Genomic DNA, 22739 nt, shown 5'->3' with positions numbered 1-22739 from the left:
AACAACAACAACAGAATTTGTCATTTGACCTTTGCTGAGGGTAAATTAAGATCCTCTCCTAAACTACGTACAGACAACTTTATCATTGTAAACTTCAAGAGCATTTACTATCTACAGAAGCCATGGTAGTAGAGCCTGAGATTCTACAGTAAAGAAGACGAACCTGATACATTTTTTTCTAATAATTGAATATATATATAATAAAATGTGTATTTGTATAATAAAATGCACACTATTATATATTACGCACAGTAGGAACAAAAGCCCTCTGTTGGGAAATTTTGAGGGGAGAGTTAAATATTGGTCCATAGAATACAGAGTATGAGGAAATGGAGGCAACTAGAATAGAATAGGAATAGAAAGTTTAATTCATTCAGATATCCACTGACTACTGGTAAAGGTGAGCAGGCGGTGCCCTTCACACACCAACCCCCTGCATATATCAACTCCTTACCTTTAAGCTGAACACATCATCACAACGACATCATGAAGCAGCCTGTGTCCTGTCCTGTCATGAGAGTGCAGACTTAGGCCTGCACCCGCTGCAGCTCATGCTTGTTAGGTGGGCATGGGGACTGCTGAAAGCCTTACATGGACAATTTCTCCAGTGCAGGGTAGCTGTCCTCCTGCTGACGTAATGTAAGCAGCACGCCCATACAGCAGGCCCCAACCAATATATCCACATTCAATGCAGAAGCTTAACACCAGCTCGATGCATACTGATACTGGCACTCTTCCTCTTTTCCTAGCTCTAAAATTCCCATTTTCATAAATTTCCCTTTTACTGTTTGCCTCCATTCCCTGTCCTTTTGTTAGTAGATCCTTTCAGCTGCTTTGCTTTGACTAGGTGAACTTCATCGTCTCTCTAAGGTATCTTAGTTGTAGTTCTTTTTAGAGTTCCACCTTGCCAGCACCCTCAAAGGAAATGTTTCCCCTCCAGCCCTAGTTCTTTATAGCTTTAGGTCCAGAGAACCCACATCCTGGCTTCCACCCAGGACCACAGAAAGGGGAATCAGACAAACAGAAACCTTCACTCACTTGCTTTGTTGTTCTTGAGTCTCTTTTTAACCTGACCACTAGTGAAAAATTGCTTCTTGAGATCATTTCTTATAATGCAAGACTCTGTAAAGATGAGTGACATAATATGAAATCTATACCAAGAGGAAATACTTAAATATGCTACTAATGTAGAGTTTCAGCACATTTATATATACTGGATTATGAACTTTGAACTTAGATACAACTTAGTATTTCCAAAACATGCTTGGTGTGTACAGGTCATTGATACTTGGCATGGGTGGCTCGTGCTCATAGTGTGTTACCACTTAATTTGAACTGTATGGGATGAAGATGTTCTTTTTGGAGACTTTTTCTATTTCTAGGATTTGTCTATGAGACAACCGCCTGGGATGTAATCACGACAGTTTGGGCTTCTGGCTTTCCTTAGAGTCATGAGAACTGGAATTTATTGATAAATCTCTCATCAAATCAGGTTATAATGACTAAATAAACTGATACACTTCTTCTGTAGAAGTTTTAGATTGTTAAATTTGATCTGCTTTGAAGTGGTAGAAACTAAAATGGTCACAATTACTTGTTATCTCAGGTAGGTTACTAACATCTGCCTGCTGAGTGTAGGGGTGAGGAGAGAAAAGAGCTAACATTGAATACAGATATGTTTAACCTGGTGAAAAATCGTCCTGAGCATGGACTACTTAAAAGCTACCTGAAAAATTCTCAGTTGGAGTCCAACAACCATTTGTTGAATAAACTGTCAAATGACTGAGGACAGACCACTTCCACTTATTAAAGAAATTTTGCCAGAGCGCATATGTGCTCATAAGAGAAACAGAGGGGAAGAAAGCTCTTCCAAAGGGCGTGGTCACATCACAAAATATTCTCCATTCCTCCGTCAGGATTTTGGGCACTTACACACATACCTGGTGTGTTTTTCAAGTTGCTGCGGCTGGGAGTCAACATGATGAGCCACATGGGATCTGGCTCCATTAACTACTAGGCCACAGGGCTGTCTCATCCTTTTTTTTAAAAAAAAAACTAACAAAAACTATGGCAAAATGCATAATATGGTTGAGTCTTTTTTTTTTTTTTTCTTTCTTTCTTTTTTTGGGGAGGTTTGTGCTATAGGGCATGTGCGCTCAGCAGACAGAGACATAGAGACAGGAAGCAAGAAATCACCCCCCGGGGGGATGGCCACGCCACATCCCTTCTCCTCCTTTCTCCTCTCAGGATCTTGGGCACATGCACACACACGCCCGGCATGAGTTTAAGCCACCGGGTCCGGGACTCAAACTGTGGTCAACCATGTGGGAGTCCAGCGACATAGCCATTACATTAACTGCTGGTCCCTGTTTGGTCTTAAATGCAGAATAAAGCAACATTTGCTTCTTCGTGGGGAGCTATGATTTTAGTCATATTTAAATGATAGAAATGAGTTAAATGAAAAATCTACTATTTCAAGTAATAGTGGAAAGCCTTCGGATTCCTATTTTACTCAATATCTGAATAGGGAAGGATGGAGTATCATACAGATCATACCATAAAATTTCCCCAGGGATACGTGTTACATTAATACCTTTACCATGTGACATCTTATTTTTGAATGCAAAATACTTGGCACCCACAGGAAACATCAACATCTCTAACAGCAAATTGAATAGCTATTTTAACAATCTACAATAAGGGGGATTTGTATGTATATGTTGAGAGACACAAGTGAGTTTTGCTGTGTCATGTTGCCTAATCCCAAGCCCAAGAGTCCATAGCCCATACATAATGCGATCACAAAAACTTAAGAAAAGCAAAACATTCATAAGTAAAATAGATTTCTTTCCATGATGGTTAATATTGAAGAGTGATAGTTGTGTACTAAACTACTGTAACTAATTTTCAAAAAGACATGTTAAAAGTTTATTCATGGGGGGACTAGCAGATGGCTTTATGATTATGCTGCTAGATTCCCACATAGTTGACTGTGGTTTGAGTCCTGGACCCGGCAGCTTAAAACTCACGCTAGGCACATGTGTGAGTGTGTGCCCAAAATCCCAAGAGGAGAATGAAGGAGAAGGGACTACAGTGTGGCCATTCCCTTAGGGGGTGATTTCTTACTTTCTGTCTCTGTCTCTCTCTATCTCTCTAGTGAGCGCACACACCCTATGGCAAAAATCACTCTTAAAAATACAGTTTATTCTTGGGGACAGCAGGTGGTGTAACAGTTAAGGTGCTGGGCTCCCACGTGGCCGAATGCAGTTCAAGTCCTGAACCCAGTGGCTTGAAACCCACGCTGGGCGCCTGTGTGTGCATGCCCAAGACCCCAAGAGGAGAATGAAGAAGAGATTGTGGCAAGGCCATCCCCGCGGGGGGTGATTTCTTACTTTCTCTCTCTTTCTCTGTCTCTCTAGCGAGTATCCTATAGCAAAAATCTCTCTCTAGAAATAAAAAAAAACATTATTCATTTGAGGCCAAGTGATGCTCAGGAATATTAAGTACTTAAGCCTCAAATTTCTGTACCTTTTTTCTCATGTCTACATTAAATACATTGTTTCTATTACCAAAAATAGTCTCCAACTTCATTTTCACACATCATCAGCAAACTCCTTTTTTCCATAATCCACCTGAACTGATGACTTAGTATGTCTCAGAAATTTCACATGGAAAATTGTTCCTGAGGATGATACATTTTTTGTATGTGAATCTGAATACTAAGTTTCCTACATCTGCCATAACACATCGTTTACAGTGAAAGAAACATAATTTGGCCTACAGAGATCTCTCCCCACTCTGATACAGATCTAGAGCTGGGCCAGATGTCCTGTGAGGCCAGTGATCAGTGATGTTGTTAAATACTGAAGAAACAATTAAAGGAAAGATGTGTTTTTCTTTTTTTCTCTTTTTGGGGAGGTTTTTTTTTTTTTTTTTTTTTTTTTTTTTTGTTTAAGAGAGATTATTGTTATAGGGCAAGCTATAGGGTGCATGCGCTCGCCAGAAAGAGGTGAGAGATAGAGAGATAAAAAGTGAGTTATCACCCCCCCAAAGGGGATGGCCACGCCGCAATCCCTTCTCCTCCATTCTCCTTTCGGGATCTTGGGCACGCTTGCACACGCCCCCGGCGTGAGTTTAAGCCACCGGGTCCAGGACTCGAATTGCAGTCGACTACATGGGAGTCCAGCGACGTAGCCATTACACTAACTCCTGGTCCCAAGATGTGTTTTTCTAATGCCCAGTCTTAGTTCTTCCTCCCTGCTACCATGCTATTGCCGTGGGGTTCTGAGTTGCCTGTCTTAAACCAGGCATGAGGTGCCTGATGTAAAAGAGTTAGTTCTTGTTGGTTGCCATGGGTTCCAGTGACTGGGCTTTGCCAAGTCCAACTGGGCCTCATTTTTCCCAGGTCTCAACCACTGGTATAAGTTCTACTGCAACTATTTTCTTTTAAAACATCATTTCTTAGGCCCGTAGGTGGTGTGGTGGTTAAGGGTAATTGACTCCCACATGGCCAACTATGGTTCAAATCCCAGACCTGGTGGCTTGCTTTCTCTCTCTCTGTGTCTCTCTGTCTCTCTCACTCTGCTCCCTCTAGTCAAATTGAAATAAATAAATTAAATAAAGTTCAATGAAATATTATTTAAACATCATTTCTTTGTTTTTGGTGACAATATTTATCTTATTTTAGACACAGTCCCACAAACAACTTTACAGAAGGCAAAGTTTGAGTGGGAATTGTTGCTGTTGAATAATGAAGTATAGATGACTACAGCTTTTTATCTTGGCTTCAAACATTTGAATCAAGACCAACAGTTGGTGTAATGGCTATGTCGCTGGACTACCATGTAGTCAACCGTGGTTCAAGTTCCGGACCCAGTGACTCAAACTCATGTTGGACACGTATGCATGCATGCTCAGGATCCTGAGAAGAGAATGGAGGAGATGGGATTGCAGCATGGCCATCCCCCCTGGGGGGTGATTGCTCACTTTCTATCTCTCTGTCTCTGTCTTTCTGGCATGCGCATGTGCCCTATAGCAAAAACCTCTCAAAAAATAAATTAGGATCAATGATATGAATCTATGTAAGGGCCAGAGAAAATCTTCAGATATAATTCACTGCTTCATTTCCTGGAGGTACTTATAGGTGCTAGATACTATGAATATCTTTTAAAGGAATATTCTCATCTAACAGCTACTTAATTGTCAATAAATCTGTATTGCTCAAATTACGATTCACTCTAAACAGTCAACAGGTATATTGATTACACAATAAGTCTATAGTATAGATATATAGTAAGGTTGATAGTTTTAAAAAAATTGCTATAAGGAATGTGCAATCACCAGAGAGAGAGAGAGAGAGAGAGAGAGAGAAAGCACCTCCTCGGGGGGATGACCACACTGCAAATCCTTCTCTGTTCTGCTCTTGGGATTTTGGACATGCATGTGTATGTGCTCAGCATGGTTTTCTTTTCTTTTATGACTTTTTGCCTTAGGGCTTGTGCACTCACCAGAAAGACAGAGACAGACAGAGAGAGACATAGAGACAGAAAGCGAGAAATCACCCCCCAGGGGGGATGGTCACGCCGCAATCCCTTCTCCTCCATTCTCCTCTCGGAATCTTGCATACATACACACATGTGCCTGGCATGTACCAAGCTCCTGGGTCCGGGACTTGAACTGCACATTTGGCTTTGTGTAATCCAATCACTGTAACCTCACTTGGCCCCAATAGTATTTTGATAAAATAGTATATAACATTATTATACTATATAGTATATATAGCTATATTATAGTAAATTTGTATAGTAAAGTTGGTAGCATTGATAGTATTGATAGCAAAGTCAAAATAAATACTTTTTAAATCTAAATGTTATGTTCCACTGCAATACCATCTAAAGTGTATATTTTAAAACAACGTTTGGGACCAGCAGTTGGTGTAATGGCTATGTCGCTAGATTCCCATGTAGTTAGTCGACCGTGGTTTGAGTCCTGGACCCTGTGGCTGAAAACTCCCGTTGAGCGTGTGTGCGTGCGTGCCCAAGATTCCGAGAGGAGAATGGAGGAGAAGGAATTGCGGCATGGCCATCCCCCCCTGAGGAGTGATTTCTCACTTTCTGTCTCTCTGTTTCTCTCTGTCTTTCTGGCAAGCACACATGCCCTATAGCAAAACCTCTCCAAAAAGGAAAAAAAAAAAACAACAAAACCTTTAAAATTTTTTCTGCTAAAGATAGGATTTCACAATCATTGGCTCACCAATGGTACTGGAGAAGGGATGAAAAAGAAAGCCATGGCATGGACAGAAGTCTAAACTGCACTGTTTATGTGGAAAGAAAATTCACGAGAAATACTGGGATCAATGTCCCTGCATTGCTCTGTCACCAAAAATTAGAGACTCTAAGCTGAAGTACAATAAACCAGCCGCTGCTGGGCACTGCGATTGCCTCCTGTAACGGAGAGCTGTGATAGCTCAGTGGTTTTAAATTTCATATGTATTTCTCACAAAGCAGTCTGAAATAACAGCGTTTTGAACAGTAAAGAGCTCTGTATCGCTCTCCCTAGAAAGAGGTAGTCATCACGCTTTTGGGTGGTTCAGGTCAATCACAGCTAAACTATGATGACTGTGCCTGCATTTGTTTTAAACTCTGCATTCCAGTCTGACTCTCTGTCCTGATACACACAATCTTCCTCTTTTCTGTCACATTTATTCTGAAGTATTTTGAGCAAACAACAAGGTCTAGAAATTTAAAACTCCCTAGAAATAACAGAAACATTGTTAATCATTCGTTTGCATTTTCACATTGAGCTTACATAGAATGAAAGAGCACTGTTTTTTTTTTTCCTTAAAGTCTCATGCTGCCTAATGATTCAAAACAGCAAAGTTTGTGAGAAAATCATAGGTAATGACAATGAAATACACAAGTCTCATTATATCCAGAGCTATTAATCCAAAGACCTGGTTAAAAATAGATAGACCCTCTATAGAAAAAGAGGCTTAAGTCTTTTGAACTGAATGAGACAGAAAAGTTTCAAAGACACTCAGTGCCGGCTTGCCCTTTGGATTTTGCTCTGATGAATGCAATTATTTTGAATTTGCTTTGACAAACTAACTCATTTATACAGAAAAATGCCCATTAGTCCATCTCTTCATTAGTCTGCCTCTTTGAAACAGAAGGATGTAGTCAAATAAGAATGGGAGTTTCAGCCTAATGAGCCTCCTGCTTAGATGGGGGAGTAAGGAGGTGAGGGGTCGGCCGAATGCCGGTTAGCCTTCAGTGCCTTTCCAGTGTTCTCAAAGACGGGACAAAATGACTGTGGTTTTCGCATGCAGGGGCCAGCTTGCTCAGGAAATTGTGGCATACATAAAACAAAGCACATAAACAAACTCTCCATCCAGGAAGCTGAGTTTAACAATGACCTCATTAACAAGATCCAGGAAAGGACAGGAAAAGAGGGGGAAGCCCGTGGCTGATTATTATACAGTTCTGGACAGATGAACCCCTTCAGCTTCTCCCCAAACAATCCCTGTAGTGTAGATTTGACAAAGTGGCACATTTAAGAGGGAACTCTCTTGCCATCAATGGGAGGCAGGCGCACCCGTATCTGAGGGCCAAATTCAGTCCCTGGAGCTTGACTTTATCAGTAGACACAAGACAGAGGACAAGGCAGCTACATCCACAGAGAATTAATTAAGAGAGAAAGACATCTAGTGAATATAATCGATAGTCTGAACGCTGATCTACATATCCACCACCATCGCCTTCTCCTCTTCTATTCCTTTTCAATTATGTTTACTAGGTGCTCTTATCATTACTGTAATGACTACATCGACAGAGATTTGCTTGCTACTTGGCCTCATGGAAACCACGTATTTCTCATATCCTATCATACAGAATAGTCCCTGAAAGACCAAACATCTTGAAACAAATTTAAGTTTCTGAATGGCTGAAATGGTTTTGGGTGGTATTTTATTGCAGGTAATTTATTAGTTTGGCCTTCTCCCTGCACATTTATCCAGTTTCATTTGAGATATGTATTGAAGTAAATGTGTCTTCAGAAATGCCCAATTCCACACCCAGGTGTGTTTTTACTGGCTAGTTTTGTTCTACCTCCTTTTAAGAATTGTCCCTTTTGTAATATATCACAGAATTTCTCACTAAGTAGTACAGTGTCACTTGCAAACAAAGTATTAGCTTAAACACAACTCTTTCCAGTACTGGTATTTGTTACTTATATTTTTCTCAACCCTTCTCCTTCCCCCCACCCCCAACACACATATCGTTGTAGTTTCCTTTTTGAAGCCAATGAAAACAATCATATAAATTTTATATTGCTTTCATTTGTATTGGGCAATAGTATAGGCCTCATTACCTTCGTTTTTCAATGGCTTACCAGAGACATCGTTTTCAAGACCAGGTTCTTGATTAAGTCCTTTAGCAAAGATTCTCATTTCCTCTTGAATTTGTGCTTTGTCTGAATCTCTCCTAAGCAGCACTGAGACCAGAGTAACTTGTCAGTCATCACTTACGATGGGCTTTAGCCCATCAATTCAACAGCTGCCTTTATTGCTTAAGGAAAAAAGGAAATTCTGCCTACTGGACATAAATATGAATTTTCAATGTCCAGAACCAAAAGGATGAAAAGGGCAGATTTAACCAGTATTTCCTTAAGTATGAAAGTCTCACTTTTAATCCACATGGGTAATGCTTTGCTCATTAATCACATTTCAGGGGTCAACCTGCAAAGACCTTTGGATTTTCAGTGGATCTAATTTTACAGATCTTACTTACACCATACTCCCTTTGAAATAGATGGGAGTGTGACTTGAGTAAGCACTATAAAACCAGAGCCCTTTTTCCCTCTGATCAGGATCATTTTTATAAATAGATGTGATTCCAAACTTAGTACCAATGCAACCTCAGAATAATCTAAAATAGAACAATGCTATAATAAATGAAACATTGAAATGGAAAAAAAAGTGGCCTGCTAAGAAGTGGATTCCTTCTTACTCAGAAACTAGCGGCCAGGCATAACTTTAAAAAATAATGATAAAATGTAGAATTCTTACTGGCAACCACAGCATAGATTTTTGGTGGCCAAAAGAAGTTGATGAGATATAGAAGCATGTGCTAACCATGTTTTAGGCCCACTGGAAGCAGCTAGTGTTCAACCAGTTTGGTTTTTATATGGCCTTCAAAGATATATGTCAACTATGATAAATTACCCTAAATTAAAAAAAAAATTACCTGAGTGTTGATCAAAAAATATGAAATGGAAAAAAATAAAACAAACAACAAACATACCATGTTCACATATAAAACAAAATAATTCTCTCAGGGACATCAGGGAAGGTGGAATACTATAACAACAGATGATATATTGTTATACTATTCCACCCACCTTAATGAGGAACCCTTGGGCGTTGCTACTCCATAGCCTTTCGAATCCAGATTTCCTCCCACTTTCATCGTGTCACACGGCTTTCGCTGCTCAATGTATTCATTCATAGTGGACTCCAGGAGAAAGGCAAATTTGCCCTTGGATTTGCGGACACGAGCTACTCCCTCAGCTGTAGTCCTAGTGAACACTGACGGCTCCGCTGATCGCATGTAGGTCCACATCTTTTCATACACTGCTATTTTTGATCTCTGGAGGAAATTAAAATAAAATTAAATACAGGAAAGAAGAGAATATCATGTTAATATTGACTGAACCAAGATAAGGATAAAACCTTTTAGCATCTTTCCATTGCCCTCTCACTCCAATATGCCATATAGTAACACGAGTAACATTCTTCTTCTCAAACGGGAAAACTGCCTTTTAAACTATTTAAGGATCTCATTGAGATGATAGACATCTAAAAAAACAATAGTAGAAGAATGCTGCTTGCCCGCTCCTCTCACCATAATAATTATACTCAGCTGCTTCAATTGCAACTTTTTGGACACAGAATGTCCTAAAAATGGTTGAACATGTAAAACCATGTTTTATATCAGGTTTATGGAAAAATAAACTTGAAAAGGACCAGAAAAGACTTGATTTCAACTTGATAAAACTCCTGTTAATACTGTATTTGAGGTATCATGAATATGGAGAGTTATTTTATTTTTATCTTTTTTTCATGCCTCAAGGTTTTAATGAATATTTTTCTGATAAGATGTATATAAAAGCACATTCTGTATCATGTCAGCAGTTGACCAAAGGAGGAACAGTAATCTATTACAGTTTACAAACCAAATATTCAAAACACAAGAATCAAACTCTAGTTTGATCCAAACATTTTTAGACTCTTCTGACTAAATGTCTAACTAGAACATATATTAAACTTTACTTTTTTAAAGAATTATTTTATTTTAGTTTGTTCATTATTATTAACTTGACCAGAAAGACAGAGAGAAAGAGAGAAAGGAAAGTAAGAAAGCAAGCTGCCAGGTCCAGGACTCAAACCGTAGTCAGCCATGTGGGAGTCCAGTGCCTTAACCACCATGCAACTGCTGGTCCCTCACACATACATTTTTATTGTAAACATTTAGGTTGTTGGGCAAGTCATGAGGCATTTTTGCATTAGAAAAACAGAAAAATAAGTCATGACTTCCTGACAGGCTAATATATCCAAATACACTTTTTCACTGGCTGCTTTTGTTATATCCAAATAAACTTAAAATGTTCCCAGAAGATATATAGATAAGATAGAAATGTCTAAATTCTATTTGTATTTAATAGTAGACTTTTATCTGGTATGATTACAATTGTTCAGTAATAAGGCATTTAAATTTTATGTCTGGATCTAAATAAAAAGTAGTGGAGACTTAATTCAAACTTAAGCATATGTATGAGGCCTAACCCTGAGTAAGCATGTACATTTATTTACACTGAGCTTCCTTTATTTACTGGAATATAGAATCTAATTAGAATCTGTTCTTCAATAATTAACAAATATTCTGAATAAAAAGCTTAAGAATATATGTTTTTGGGCAAAAGCAAAAGATTCAGATAAGCAAAGAAATAAACTGGTAAAAGTGTACTTTAAAAAAAATTTTTTTTAAGAATTTTTTTTTAAGAGAGGTTTTTTTTCTGTAAGGTATGTGGGCTCACCGGAGAGACAGAGAAACAGAAAGAGAGAAATCACTCCCCAGGGGGGATGGCCATGTCACAATCTCTTTTCCTCTATTCTCCTCTTAGGATTTTGGGCATACATGCACAGGCATCCAGTGTGAGTTTTAAACTGCTGGGTCTGAGACTCAAACCACGGTTGACTACATGGGAGTCTGGCAATGCGTAACTATTACGCCATCTGCTAGTTCCCAAAATTTTGTTTTTATAAGGAGGGAAATTAGTAATCAAGGAACCTAAATTATAAGCCATACAATAACTGATTTGCATATTTAGATACCAAGTAAAAAGATATTTTATGGTAATGTATATTTAAACGTCGATCATTATCAAAATTCGGGAAGTAGACCTGCAGTATTTCATGAAATGTTTTTATATTAACACTTGTAAAAACATCTTACAATATACAGACTGTGAGGTATATGGGTGTGTTTGGGTAACGACAGATTACTTCAGACTATAGAAATCCTCATACTGGGAAATTCCATGCCAACTTTGACTCAACAGCAAAGATGAACTTTGCAAAAGAACTCTTCCATTTTATAGTGAGTTCTGAATAATATAAATTCTCTGGCTTACTTGACACAGATTGTTCCCAAATATCTATTCTGATCATTTCAAATTTAGAACAATGTTGGTAAACATATTCTCTAGATATACTAACACTTTTTAACTTTATTTATAAGTTTACTTGAGTATTTCACCTAAATAGATATATAGATATATATATAGACTTTATACAAGGGGTCTTCAAAAAGTTTAGGGTGGAAAGGGAAGTTCGTGGAACATGTGGATTTTGAAAAAATTATATATGGATTTCAAGTTTCTTTCTGCATCCAAAAAATTGAATTTTACCTTTTCACAAACTTCTTAAAGACCTATTGTATACTTTATTATGTATAATATGTTGAAAACAGGAGACATAAAATCAATGTGGATTTTTTAAAAAGAATTATTTATTTAATTATTATTGTTATTTTTTAAACTTACTATAGGACATATGCACTAACTAGAGAGAGTGATAGAGACAGAGACAGAGAGAGAGACAGAGACAGAGAGAGAGAAAAAGAGAGGGGAAAGAGAGAAAGCAAGCCACCAGGTTTGAGACTCTAACTGAGGTTGGCCATGTGGGAGTACACCAAGCCACCTGCTGGCCCTGTGAATATTTTTTTAACGGAATTATTTTTGAAGTTTTTAAAGAACATAGCAAATATGCTAATTACATGGCAATTATCCAGTTATACTTAAATAACTTATTAACGGTAAAGGACAGCTAAACAAACCTACATAGCAAAATGGAAGATGTATTTTTAGAGTTTGATATTTAAAATGATCACTTACCTATGGAATTAAGTCTAAGATTAAAGCAAGTAATAACTCTTTAAAGGTATAGTCTCTCTAGGCCACTGAACTATTTTTAATAGTTAATTACTATAATGTTAGGAAAATTATTGCTGCATTTGTTTAAATATATTGAATGGCATATACTATAAATGCAAGAGAGGTTGAGTTAACCTCTTTAAAGTCCAGAAGAACTAGGAATCCAGAGAGTAGTTATGCTAAACTTAGGCAGTATGAGATATAATAGAAATTGTAAAATACAGACTCCCCATAGAAAACCCAGTAAAGGTGAAAACAACTGTTATTTTTTGGGGGTGGGGTGGGGGAAGAAATTAGTGAAGTTGGTGTCATGGGAATGCTGAGAAAATTCTGATTCTGCTATCGAGGGACGTAACTTAGGTCAAATCACATATACAGGAGTCAAGAGGCGAAGGACTGGAAATAATATCCCTGTGCCTTATCTATAACTGCAAGAGTGTTTGCTAAAGAGTGAGGGCAAGCAAATATTTATAAACTTGATGAGACAGCCTAAAATGAAATTTCTGCAGACCCAGCAAGCTCATATATACAGTGAAAATGGAAACTTTAAGTCCTAAAAACCTTTCATTATAGTATCTACTTAAAAATCAGGTGTAGGATTTGAATATGCTCAAGAAAGAAAGCAAATATAACATAGAATTCATTATTTTTTGAAATCAGAAGATTCATCTCACATCTGTGTATCATCTTTACAGTGAAACTCAATGCATGAAAAATCATCTTATTTAAAGCCCTCCTAATGACATAAAACAATTCTTGGAATCTTAAAAATGCTGTTCTTTCAATTTCTCAAAAATAAGTATTCCGCCATTTCTGATTTGGATAGAAAATGTGCACAATGTCATGCATTACAGTTAGTGTTTACATTGCTCTCAGGTGAATGATTTCCCCTTCTAGTAGCTTAAGCAGCAGATGCTTTAATGGAAACTCATCAGTGCATTATTTGAGAATATTATGAATCCCAGGATAGTAATCCATCTAATTTATGCGTGTGTAACTTCACTGAGGACTGAAACAAACACAGGATAAGACCTGTATTGAAATGAAAATCAATGTATTTGAATCAGGTGTACAATAACATAAAAATATCTAAACAGCGAGACTGTCATTAAATGACAAGTACGAACCTTTTTAAAAAATGCCTCATATTTATGCTTACCAAGGTGCACCAAACATGAAGCATATCGTTCCATACTGGGGCAAAAGCCAGACAACAACTGAATTCACATGCAATTTTCCCCTATGGCCTAATTCTTTTTCCAGTTGATTATGACTGCGGCATTTTTTTGAAGCGCTGAGTACAGGTCACTGCCTGAGGCAGCTTAGTGGAGCTGATGGATGTGCCATTATTGTGTTCCTACCAGAAAATGTTTTTGACAGGTACAAAAAATACCCTTCATGTTCTGTTTTCTCAACCTGTCAGACAAATGGATTATTTAAACCAGGTCATCCTGCATGGGAAAGGGAGGAGACAAACTAGGTAGGAAATGAATGAGATTTCTATCAGAGAACCTCAATGTATGCATGCCTGAGAGTGTGTTCCCAGGGGAAATTATTTTCGTGTCCCATTAGAGTTCAGATTGTTCTGCAACATTGAACACCTAGACTTGTAAAAATATTCCTTTTCTAAAACTGAAGTTGGGTGGGAGAGAAGGGAAACAAAGCACAGTGCTTACAGTTTATACAGAAGCTTCTAAGTCTGGGAAGAAGCTTTCTCATTCCTGTATGTCTTATCAATATGGTCTCTTATCTACCTCACCAGTTTTTTAAATTTGAGCATTTTTTTTAACATTATAAAGATTAGAAATAAACATTTTCAGCGTGCTTGATGGTAGAGAGCTTTCCAGTCAGTTATTTTGGAATATTTTTGAGGGAGTCAGTATGACATTTTTTCCCTTTATCATTCAAGGCAGAATGATGAACGTGCAAATGCGTTATTGAGATGACAGGCATCACTTTCCAGCAGAATGCCAGTGATTGCACGCACCTGCATTCTATTCTGCACGTACGTAGCGGTTTCCTAGGCACAGTCACTGAATCTTCACTATCTACTTGTAGGTGGAAGCTGTTCCAAATGAACAGACTTCCAACATGGAACTGAGACTACGCTAACATGCATTCAAGCAGAATGTTTCTGTTCCTATGCTTTAGAAACAGGGATGAGCTCAGTAAGTGAAGAAAAGTTTGGTTAATTAAATCTATCCATAGAATATAGTTCATAAAATCCACTGTCCTGACTGTTACTTACAGTTTTCGAAAAATCTACAAATACTTTTGAATTAATTTATAAACTTGAATATATAAACAATGCTCTAAATTATTGACAAGTATGCTTTGGTTTCTTTTCTTTTTAAAATTATTTTATTTATTTATTTATTTATATTTTAATTTGATCAGAGAGTGACAGAGTGAGAAACAGAGAGAGAGAGAGGGGAGAGGAGAGGAGAGGAGAGGAGAGGAGAGGAGAGAGAGAGAAAGTGAGAAAGCAAGCCAAGCTGCCAGGTCTGGGACTCGAACTACAGTCAGCCATGTGGGAGTCTAGTACCCTTAGCCACCATGCCACTCGCTGGCCCTGTTCTGGTTTCTTTTTTTTTTTTAAACAATGCCCAAAGATATGCTTGACTGAGCTTTTAAGTAATTTTTTTTTTTTTTTTTAACAGGGTGGTCATGGGCAGGAAGTAAGAAATTACCCCCTAGATGAGATGGCCGTGCTGCAATCTCTTCTCCTCCACTCTCCCCTTGGGATTTTGGGCATGCACACACATGCACCAGGTGTGATTTTCAAGCTGATAGATCTAGACTAGAACTGCAGTTGGCCATGTGAGATTTATTGCCTTAAACTCCATGCCACTTGCTGGCCCCATAAAATCTTTTTACAAAAGGATAAATACCTTACTAATATTCAAATATATGTGAATTAAAGCTGACTTAGGAGTATATATTGTGTTGTTTTTAATTTTCAACCTGAGTGAGAAAATTATAAATAGATATATATTTAAAATGAAAATTAATTGTATATGAGTACATATTTAAGTGTGTATAAAGAGCTGGCATTATTTATATATAAAAGCTTAGGAGATAATGAAATATCCTGTCTTCTAAATTATTAAATATACTAGTCTTTAAACAATTGACACTAAATATAAAATGTGTTCATTTTTACCTAGTTTATATTTTGTAAAAATGTAATTTTATTTTTAAATTTTTTGGTTCAAAGTCACAAAATGAACCCTCATCTATGACTGGACATTACTACATGTTTATCTCTGGATTTAAGTAGAACCAGAGGAAAAAGAGGGTTAAGGGATAAAAAAAAAATTCATTCCTCAAATAGAATAAACAACTGAAATAATAGTAACAAAAAACCCCTGCTATCCTTACGGAAAGTCAAAGGGGCAGATAGAAATGTAGTATGATTATATCAGTATGAAAAATTTTATCTGCAAAGCAGAGAAATCAGACCAAACTATTAACAAATACCGCATGATGACTTAGAGAAGCCCAGATGTAAACAGTTCTTGCTATTATTGTTTTGCGTGAAAGTAAGTATGTTGGTTTGGAAGTCACTGTTACAGAACAGCTTATAGAATAATACAACTCGCATATATAGTATCATATGAAATTAAGGTTTGGGGTTTTTAATGAAACAAGTTAAATGTCTTTTTAAAAAGTAAAGCTTGCTTTCATTTTTATGCTCTTAGTCTTGTTTAATTTTTATTGTGAAACACGATGCATGGAAAACTATCTTATTGAAACTGCTACTGTATTACTTAACATAATTCTTGGAGTTTTAAAAACAAGGTGTTCTTTTAATTCTTCTAAAATTAAGTAATCTATCATTTCTGCTTTTAAAAAATATAATTACTTAATTTAATTAATTAATTTTTAAATTTTGCTATAGAGTACACACACCTACTAGAAAGAAGAGAGAGCAGAGAAAAGAGAGACAGAAAGTGAGAAAGTAAGTTTCCAGGTCTGGGATATGAACTGTGGTCAGCCATATGGCAGTCTAGCACCTTAACCATCATGCCACGTGTTCGTCCCCCATTTCTGCTTTTAATATGCAAACTCAATCTTGCCAAATTCAGTATTATCATAGCATTACAAACACTAGAATGTTTTGGATAAGTTATGTAATAAAGTTGTTTTCATTACATTTGCACTGTTACTATTCCTTAGGGAGGATTCTTGCGAAAGGAGTAAGTCAAGTAGCTTTTATAAATTAAAGTGATTATAAAACCAAGTAGAAGTATTCACATTAAGTATATCCATTACCATTTTGTTTACAAAACCTATAATAGCTGAAGTCCATACTATAATTGCTGGAAACATTGCTAGAATTTAATATTCATGAGCATGCCATTGTTAGTTTTCCCTTTAACTTACTCTGAAGAATTCTTTTGTTGACCCTGAATCCAGTGTTCCATAGGCAATTTCTGTTTGTTTAGCCAGGTCTTCTGCACTTTCTATGGGGGAGACCATTCGCTCAACCGTCAGGAAAGCAGCGAGGTTAGCAGTATAAGATGATATAATGATGAGTGTGAAGAACCACCACACACCTCCGACAATGCGACCTGAGAGGGATCTAAACATGGATAGGATCATGCACATTTTCCTTTCTCTAGCCAGGATGGAGAAAGAAAAGAAATTCATTGATTCATTAGGTATGTTTAAACATAAAAATTGCAAGTATCACTTTCTTTTCTGATAGTCTACTCAGGAATGATTTTAGTATTTCTGTGTAATTTGATGTCTTTCATGCCATACTGAGTATATACAAATGCCACTGAAAATATGGAAAACTTCCTTTTTATTGTTTAACTGACAGCAATGTAGAACTTAATGCCTTTCTTCAGATAGAGGAGTACTTACTTAAATTCATTAGTTCCCTCTCTCCTTTATACTTTAGCATCTCTGGAATGAGGATGCAACCTATGGTTGATGAGATAAAATAAAGTATCATGGTTTAATTGACAGCATTGTTTCTCTCTTAATGCTACATGAAATAGAAATCACCTGAACAATGGGTGAGGTATAAATTTTGATATAAATTGGGAGATACTTTTCTGAGACTGAAGGAGAAAACTTGTTTTTACCTTCGGTCAGTGCCTTGACAGCATGGAATAGACCCAGGCCAAGGTGAGGCTGGGCCAGATCAGAGTCTATGATTGGTTTCAAAATAACCTTAGTTGGGGACTTTTGTTTGCTGTTCCATTTCTGAGCTAAGTGAAGAATGAGCTATATCCTAAAACATCTATACCTTTTGGTATGAAGATTTTCTCTTTTCTCCTTTTCTCTTGCTGTCAAAGATTCATGTGTGAGTGCAAAAAAAACAGTAAAACTAGGATGAATAAAAATATCCAGGAAATATTCATAATTGATTTCATTCATTGGAACTATCACATAATTTAAAATTTCCATTCTAAGTTATTTTTAAATATTTTTAAAATGTGAACAATCATTTCATATTTCCCATGGCATTTCCAACCATAAAATGCTTCCTTATTATTTGTTATTATAAAAATAATGCCTATTGCTTTTAATGTAATATTTACCTAATTCTGGCTTTAAAAAAATCATTCTTTGATTTGGTTTGATTTCTTCTCAGTTCATTAATTGAAAGTTATTGATTCAAATTTCTATGCTTTGGGAATTTTCATGAGTCTTAAGGAACACAAACTGCTTTATGGTCAAATAGTTTCTTTTTGAGAAAGCATTCATTTCTAAGGGAATAAAACTTGTATTTACAATGCTAATACACAGTCAATAATTAAATTCAACACTCTGCTTCTCAAATTTTCAGCTACTTTCTGTATGGAAGAAATCAGATATTTTTCTTGCAACAGGAAATTAGCTGCATTTTCAGTGAATATATAGTAGTAACTGAGTAATATCTTACTGGTATACCAAGGAAGGGAGATGGGACTCCACAGATATTGATAAAAATCTCTATAAAATGAAGAGTGTTGGGACAACCCTTGGTCTGGTGGTTAAGGTGATTGGATCCCACATGACCCACTGTGTGGTTCAAACCCCAGACCCAGTGGTTTGAGGAATACCCTGGGCATGCCCCAAATCCCGAAATGGAGGAGAAAGGATTGCACTTTGACCATCTCCCCGCCAACCAACCCTCCACGCCCATCTCTCAGATTAGTGCACAAGCCCTCTGGCAAAATCAAACAAACAAACAAAGAACAATGTTTACATCCTACTATCTGGTACCTACTACATTGATTCAGAGTTTAGATAACTTCATGGAAGAAATCTCCCTTAAGCAACAGGGAATAAAAATCTAGTTCAGCATTACTTTTTGAAAATGACCAACAAGAACAATAAGAGCAAAAATGTTGATATTTGAAAGGGAGAAAACAATGAAAATAATTTTCTATTTTACAATTTAGATTTTAGTTTTCATCTGTCAAACACTTAATGAAAAATTAAAAGGATTTTTGAGAGTTCTGATAGTTCTCTTTCTAGTCAGGAAGTTCATCTTAATGATGTATCCGTATTTTGTGATAACTTGGAAAAGATTGGCTATGAATATACCTAGGTTAATTTGGGAATTTCTGTTTCAAATAGTGCTCCTCCTCCAGGAAAAGAATGTGTAGACAGATATTTTGCACAACATTTAGAATTATTGGGAAATTGGTTAAGAACTTAAATGTGTTTGAACTGACCTGGGTGAAATGTCACATCCTTGCTGCATGAAAGCACCCAGGGAAAACCAGAGGCTGTTAAAGATGCCAAACTCATTGGGAGGCTGGTCGCTGGGTCCTTCCTTTCCATCCTCTGGTTCTTCAGTGTGCCATTCATATGGACTAAACCTACTAACTAGGAACAAGACCACGCTGACACCGATGTAGGCAAAGACTATGCACATCCAAATTTCATATGCCAGAGGATCCAAGAAGGAAAACACTCCGGGTTTAGATTTCTGAGGCTTTTTGATCATGATAGATATCCCCAAACTCATGAAGGGCTTAGAGAAGTCAATGACCTCTTCTCGTACCAAAGTGATTGTCAGAGGGGCAATAGCAATCTCTGCTTTCTATAAGAGAAAAGACACAAGGAAACACATAGGTTAATGGATTTCATGAAGCAGTTAACATGGGTGTGATCCATTCAAAGTCATGTATCCATTCTACATTGTTTCTTGGAGTGCCGATAATGAATAAGACCAGTGACAGATACAAAGGTGAGTAGTAAGTTGCTTCCATATTACTTAAGTTTCACTAAACATTTTTATTTGTGCTAGTAATTAAATAAAAAGGATAGAAGTAGAGAAAGAATGGATATACAGAAACAACTAGAACTCAGATAACTGTATCAGTCTCTGAGGATCTGGGACAGTGCAGCGGAAGGAGACTTAAGAGTCTTTCCATATGGCTGAATTCCTGAACTCCTTAGCCAGGAATGCTGCTATGCTGTAGCCTTTTCTGTTTCATTTGGAAGGTTGCCACTGATTCATTACTTGGCCATCCTTTAATATTATGAATTGCAAATTTTGAACAGTTCAGTCTTTTTTATTTCATGCCAGCTATGAGAAAACCAATCATAAAGTCTGTGTTTGTATGATAAAAGAAAACCCTTTGTTTAGCAATATTTTCCAATTCAGCACACACACACACACACAAATCTGGAAATTGGCATTTGTTTCTTGCTATTCACATAATTTGATCTTCCACTTTGAATTTTTAAAGATTTTGGAAAGTAGTACACTCAACTCTCAGATACTATGAATAGAAGACACCAGCTTCAATTTTCAGAGTTCTGTTATAATGAACAATTTTTTTTTGAGCCTATTTCTATATCTCTGAAATAAGGAAAGTTTCTTTCCTATTTACCTCATCACTTGTGATTACCTAGTAAAAAGCTTAATAAGATAATAGTATTTACTGAGGGATTCTGTGTCTGAGGCTGATCTAAATATTTTAAATGGTATTTCATTTAATCCTTACAAGGATCTTAGGTTTATCATTGTTTCGTGGATGTTAAAACTGAGACTCAGGAAGGCTTTACACATCATGGCAGTTCTGGGATTCGAACCTAGGCTTCTTCCATTAAATCATGCCAACTCTAAAATACAATAAAATAAGTGTGGAGAATAAACTAAGCTGAGTGCCAGCAGGTAGTGTGGTGTTTAAGGTGTTGGACTCTCACATAGCCAATTGCAATTTGAGTCCTGGACATGGAGACTTTAAAGTCATGCCAGGCACATGTGCGTGTGTACCCAAAATCCTGTGAGAAGAGTGGAAGAGAAGGGATTGCAGCATAGCCATCTCCCTGGGGGTGATTTCTCACTGACCCTCTCACTGTCTCTGTCTCTGGCGAGTGCACACACCCTATAACAAAAACAAACAAACAGATGCAAAATACAACTATAAAAAGAGCAAACAACAAAAATCTAAGCTGGCATATGATCTACAAATAAAAAGGGTTTCTGATGATTTATTTGAGAACATATTTGACATCGAAACAGAATTGGAAACATACACAGACATACATTGTTACACAGAGCCTTCCACTCTCACGTTCACTGCTACATATCCCCGGGCTCCTGTTTTTGCATGAGTCAGAACCTTGATACAAGGGCAGCTGGAGGGTCGGGATGGAAAAGGTACTCTGCAGCTTTGCTCACCACTGGGTGACTGAGAATTTACTAGGTACGTCTCCAAATGGGGATACACTTACTCATTTCATAAATGCCCCCATGGATAAGAACCAGAAGTATTGTTGGAACATTATTTTCTCTATGGTCTTTAACAGTAGTAAAATTTTCATTGTGCAAGTGATATATGTACTAGATGGAAAAAAAAAATAGGGTATAGACTGGCTAAGGTGGCATAGTGGTAACACTCTGTGCCACAGAAGCCATATGAGAGGCTCCAGGTTCATGCTCCGAGGTCTTCCTCTCCACACTGGATTTGTGCATGGGCACCTTGGGATCCCGGTGAGTTACTCCCTGAACGGGGAGTAGGATATCAGGGTAAAGACCCTGATGGGGCTCTCTCTCTCTTTCTCTCAGAAATACACTTAGGGAAAAAAAAAGAAACAAAAAATTATTCCATAAAAATAGACAAGCAATTTAGGAAAAGTATTCTAGTCCCGTCACCTACTCTCTTCTTTTTCTGTGCCCACTAGATTATTCTATGAATATGGTTTTCTTTTGGAAATATGAGCTAATATAGAACATTATGTTTTAAAATTTTTTTCTGTTCTCAAAAGAATATGAGGAACACTTTTCCATTTCAAGATACATATTAAAGGGACCAGCAGTTAGCGCAATGGCTATGTCGCTGAACTCCCATGTGGTCTACTGTGGTTCGAGTCCCGGACTCGGTGGCTTAAACTCACGCTAGGCGCTTGTGTGTGTGTGTGTGCCCAGGATCCCGAGAGCAGAATGGAGGAGAAGGGATTGCGGCGTGGCCATCCCCCCCGGGGGGTTATTTCTCACTTTCTATCTCTGTCTCTCTCTGTCTTTCTGGTAAGCGGACTCGCTCTATAGCAAAAACCTCTTTAAAAAAAAAAAGATACATATTAAATTTTTTTTAAAGAATTATTTTAACTTTATTTATTATTATTATTATCATTATTATTTTCCAGTTTGATCAGAGAGATACAGAGAGAGAGAGAGAGAGAGAGGAAGCGAGAAAGCCAGCTACTTGAACTGTGATCGGCCATGTGGGAGTCCAGTGTCTTTAACCACCATGCCACTTGCTGGCCCCTATACATATTAAAAATTTTTAAAGGCTGCAACTTTTTGTCATAATTTACTTAAGCAATTGTTTTGGAGGATATTTATACTGTTTCCGGTTTACATAATTTAAAACAGTGATGGTATAAGCATCTTTGAAGACAAGTCCTTGCACATATTTTAATTATTAATATTTAAGATAAATTTCTAGGAAAGGAATTGCTGTAAACAGTTATAACTCCCCCACCCCAAGGTTCTTGCCATAGGGCACATGTGCTCACTGGAGAAAGACAAACAGTGAAAGGGAAAGTGAGAAACCACCCCTGGGGAGGGGGCCACACCATGATCCCTTCTCTTCCAGTCTCCTCCTGAGATTTTGGGCATGCACGCACACACATCCAGTGTGATTTTCAGTCTGCCACGTCTGGGACTCAAGTTGCAGTTGGTATGTGGGAGTCCAGCACCATAATCACTATGCCACCTGTTGGCCCTCAGTTATGACTTTTTTTTTTTTTTTTTTTTTTTTGGAGGGGATTTTTCCCATAGGCGGTCTGTC

The 22739-nt window shown here is 37.4% G+C and overlaps 1 protein-coding gene across 5 annotated transcripts in view; it reads right to left on the bottom strand.

The window, feature by feature from the left end:
- The window catches only part of GRIA4 (glutamate ionotropic receptor AMPA type subunit 4), a 392211-nt gene that overhangs the window by 48119 nt on the left and 321353 nt on the right, over positions 1-22739 (bottom strand). For all 5 annotated transcript variants that reach the window (XM_014588766.2, XM_006150932.3, XM_014588767.2 and 2 more), the window contains exons 12-14: positions 19167-19537; positions 16876-17074; positions 9397-9644 (exon numbers count right to left, since the gene is read on the bottom strand). In XM_014588766.2, coding sequence (XP_014444252.1) covers positions 9397-9644; positions 16876-17074; positions 19167-19537 — 818 coding nt within the window. The remainder of the gene's footprint in view (positions 1-9396; positions 9645-16875; positions 17075-19166; positions 19538-22739) is intronic.

The sequence above is a fragment of the Tupaia chinensis genome, unplaced genomic scaffold, assembly GCF_000334495.1.
Source record: "Tupaia chinensis unplaced genomic scaffold, TupChi_1.0 Scaffold000311_2, whole genome shotgun sequence".
Taxonomy (NCBI): Eukaryota; Metazoa; Chordata; class Mammalia; order Scandentia; family Tupaiidae; genus Tupaia; species Tupaia belangeri.
Note: the sequence above shows the minus strand (reverse complement) of the source record. Positions and strands in the feature narration are given on the sequence as shown.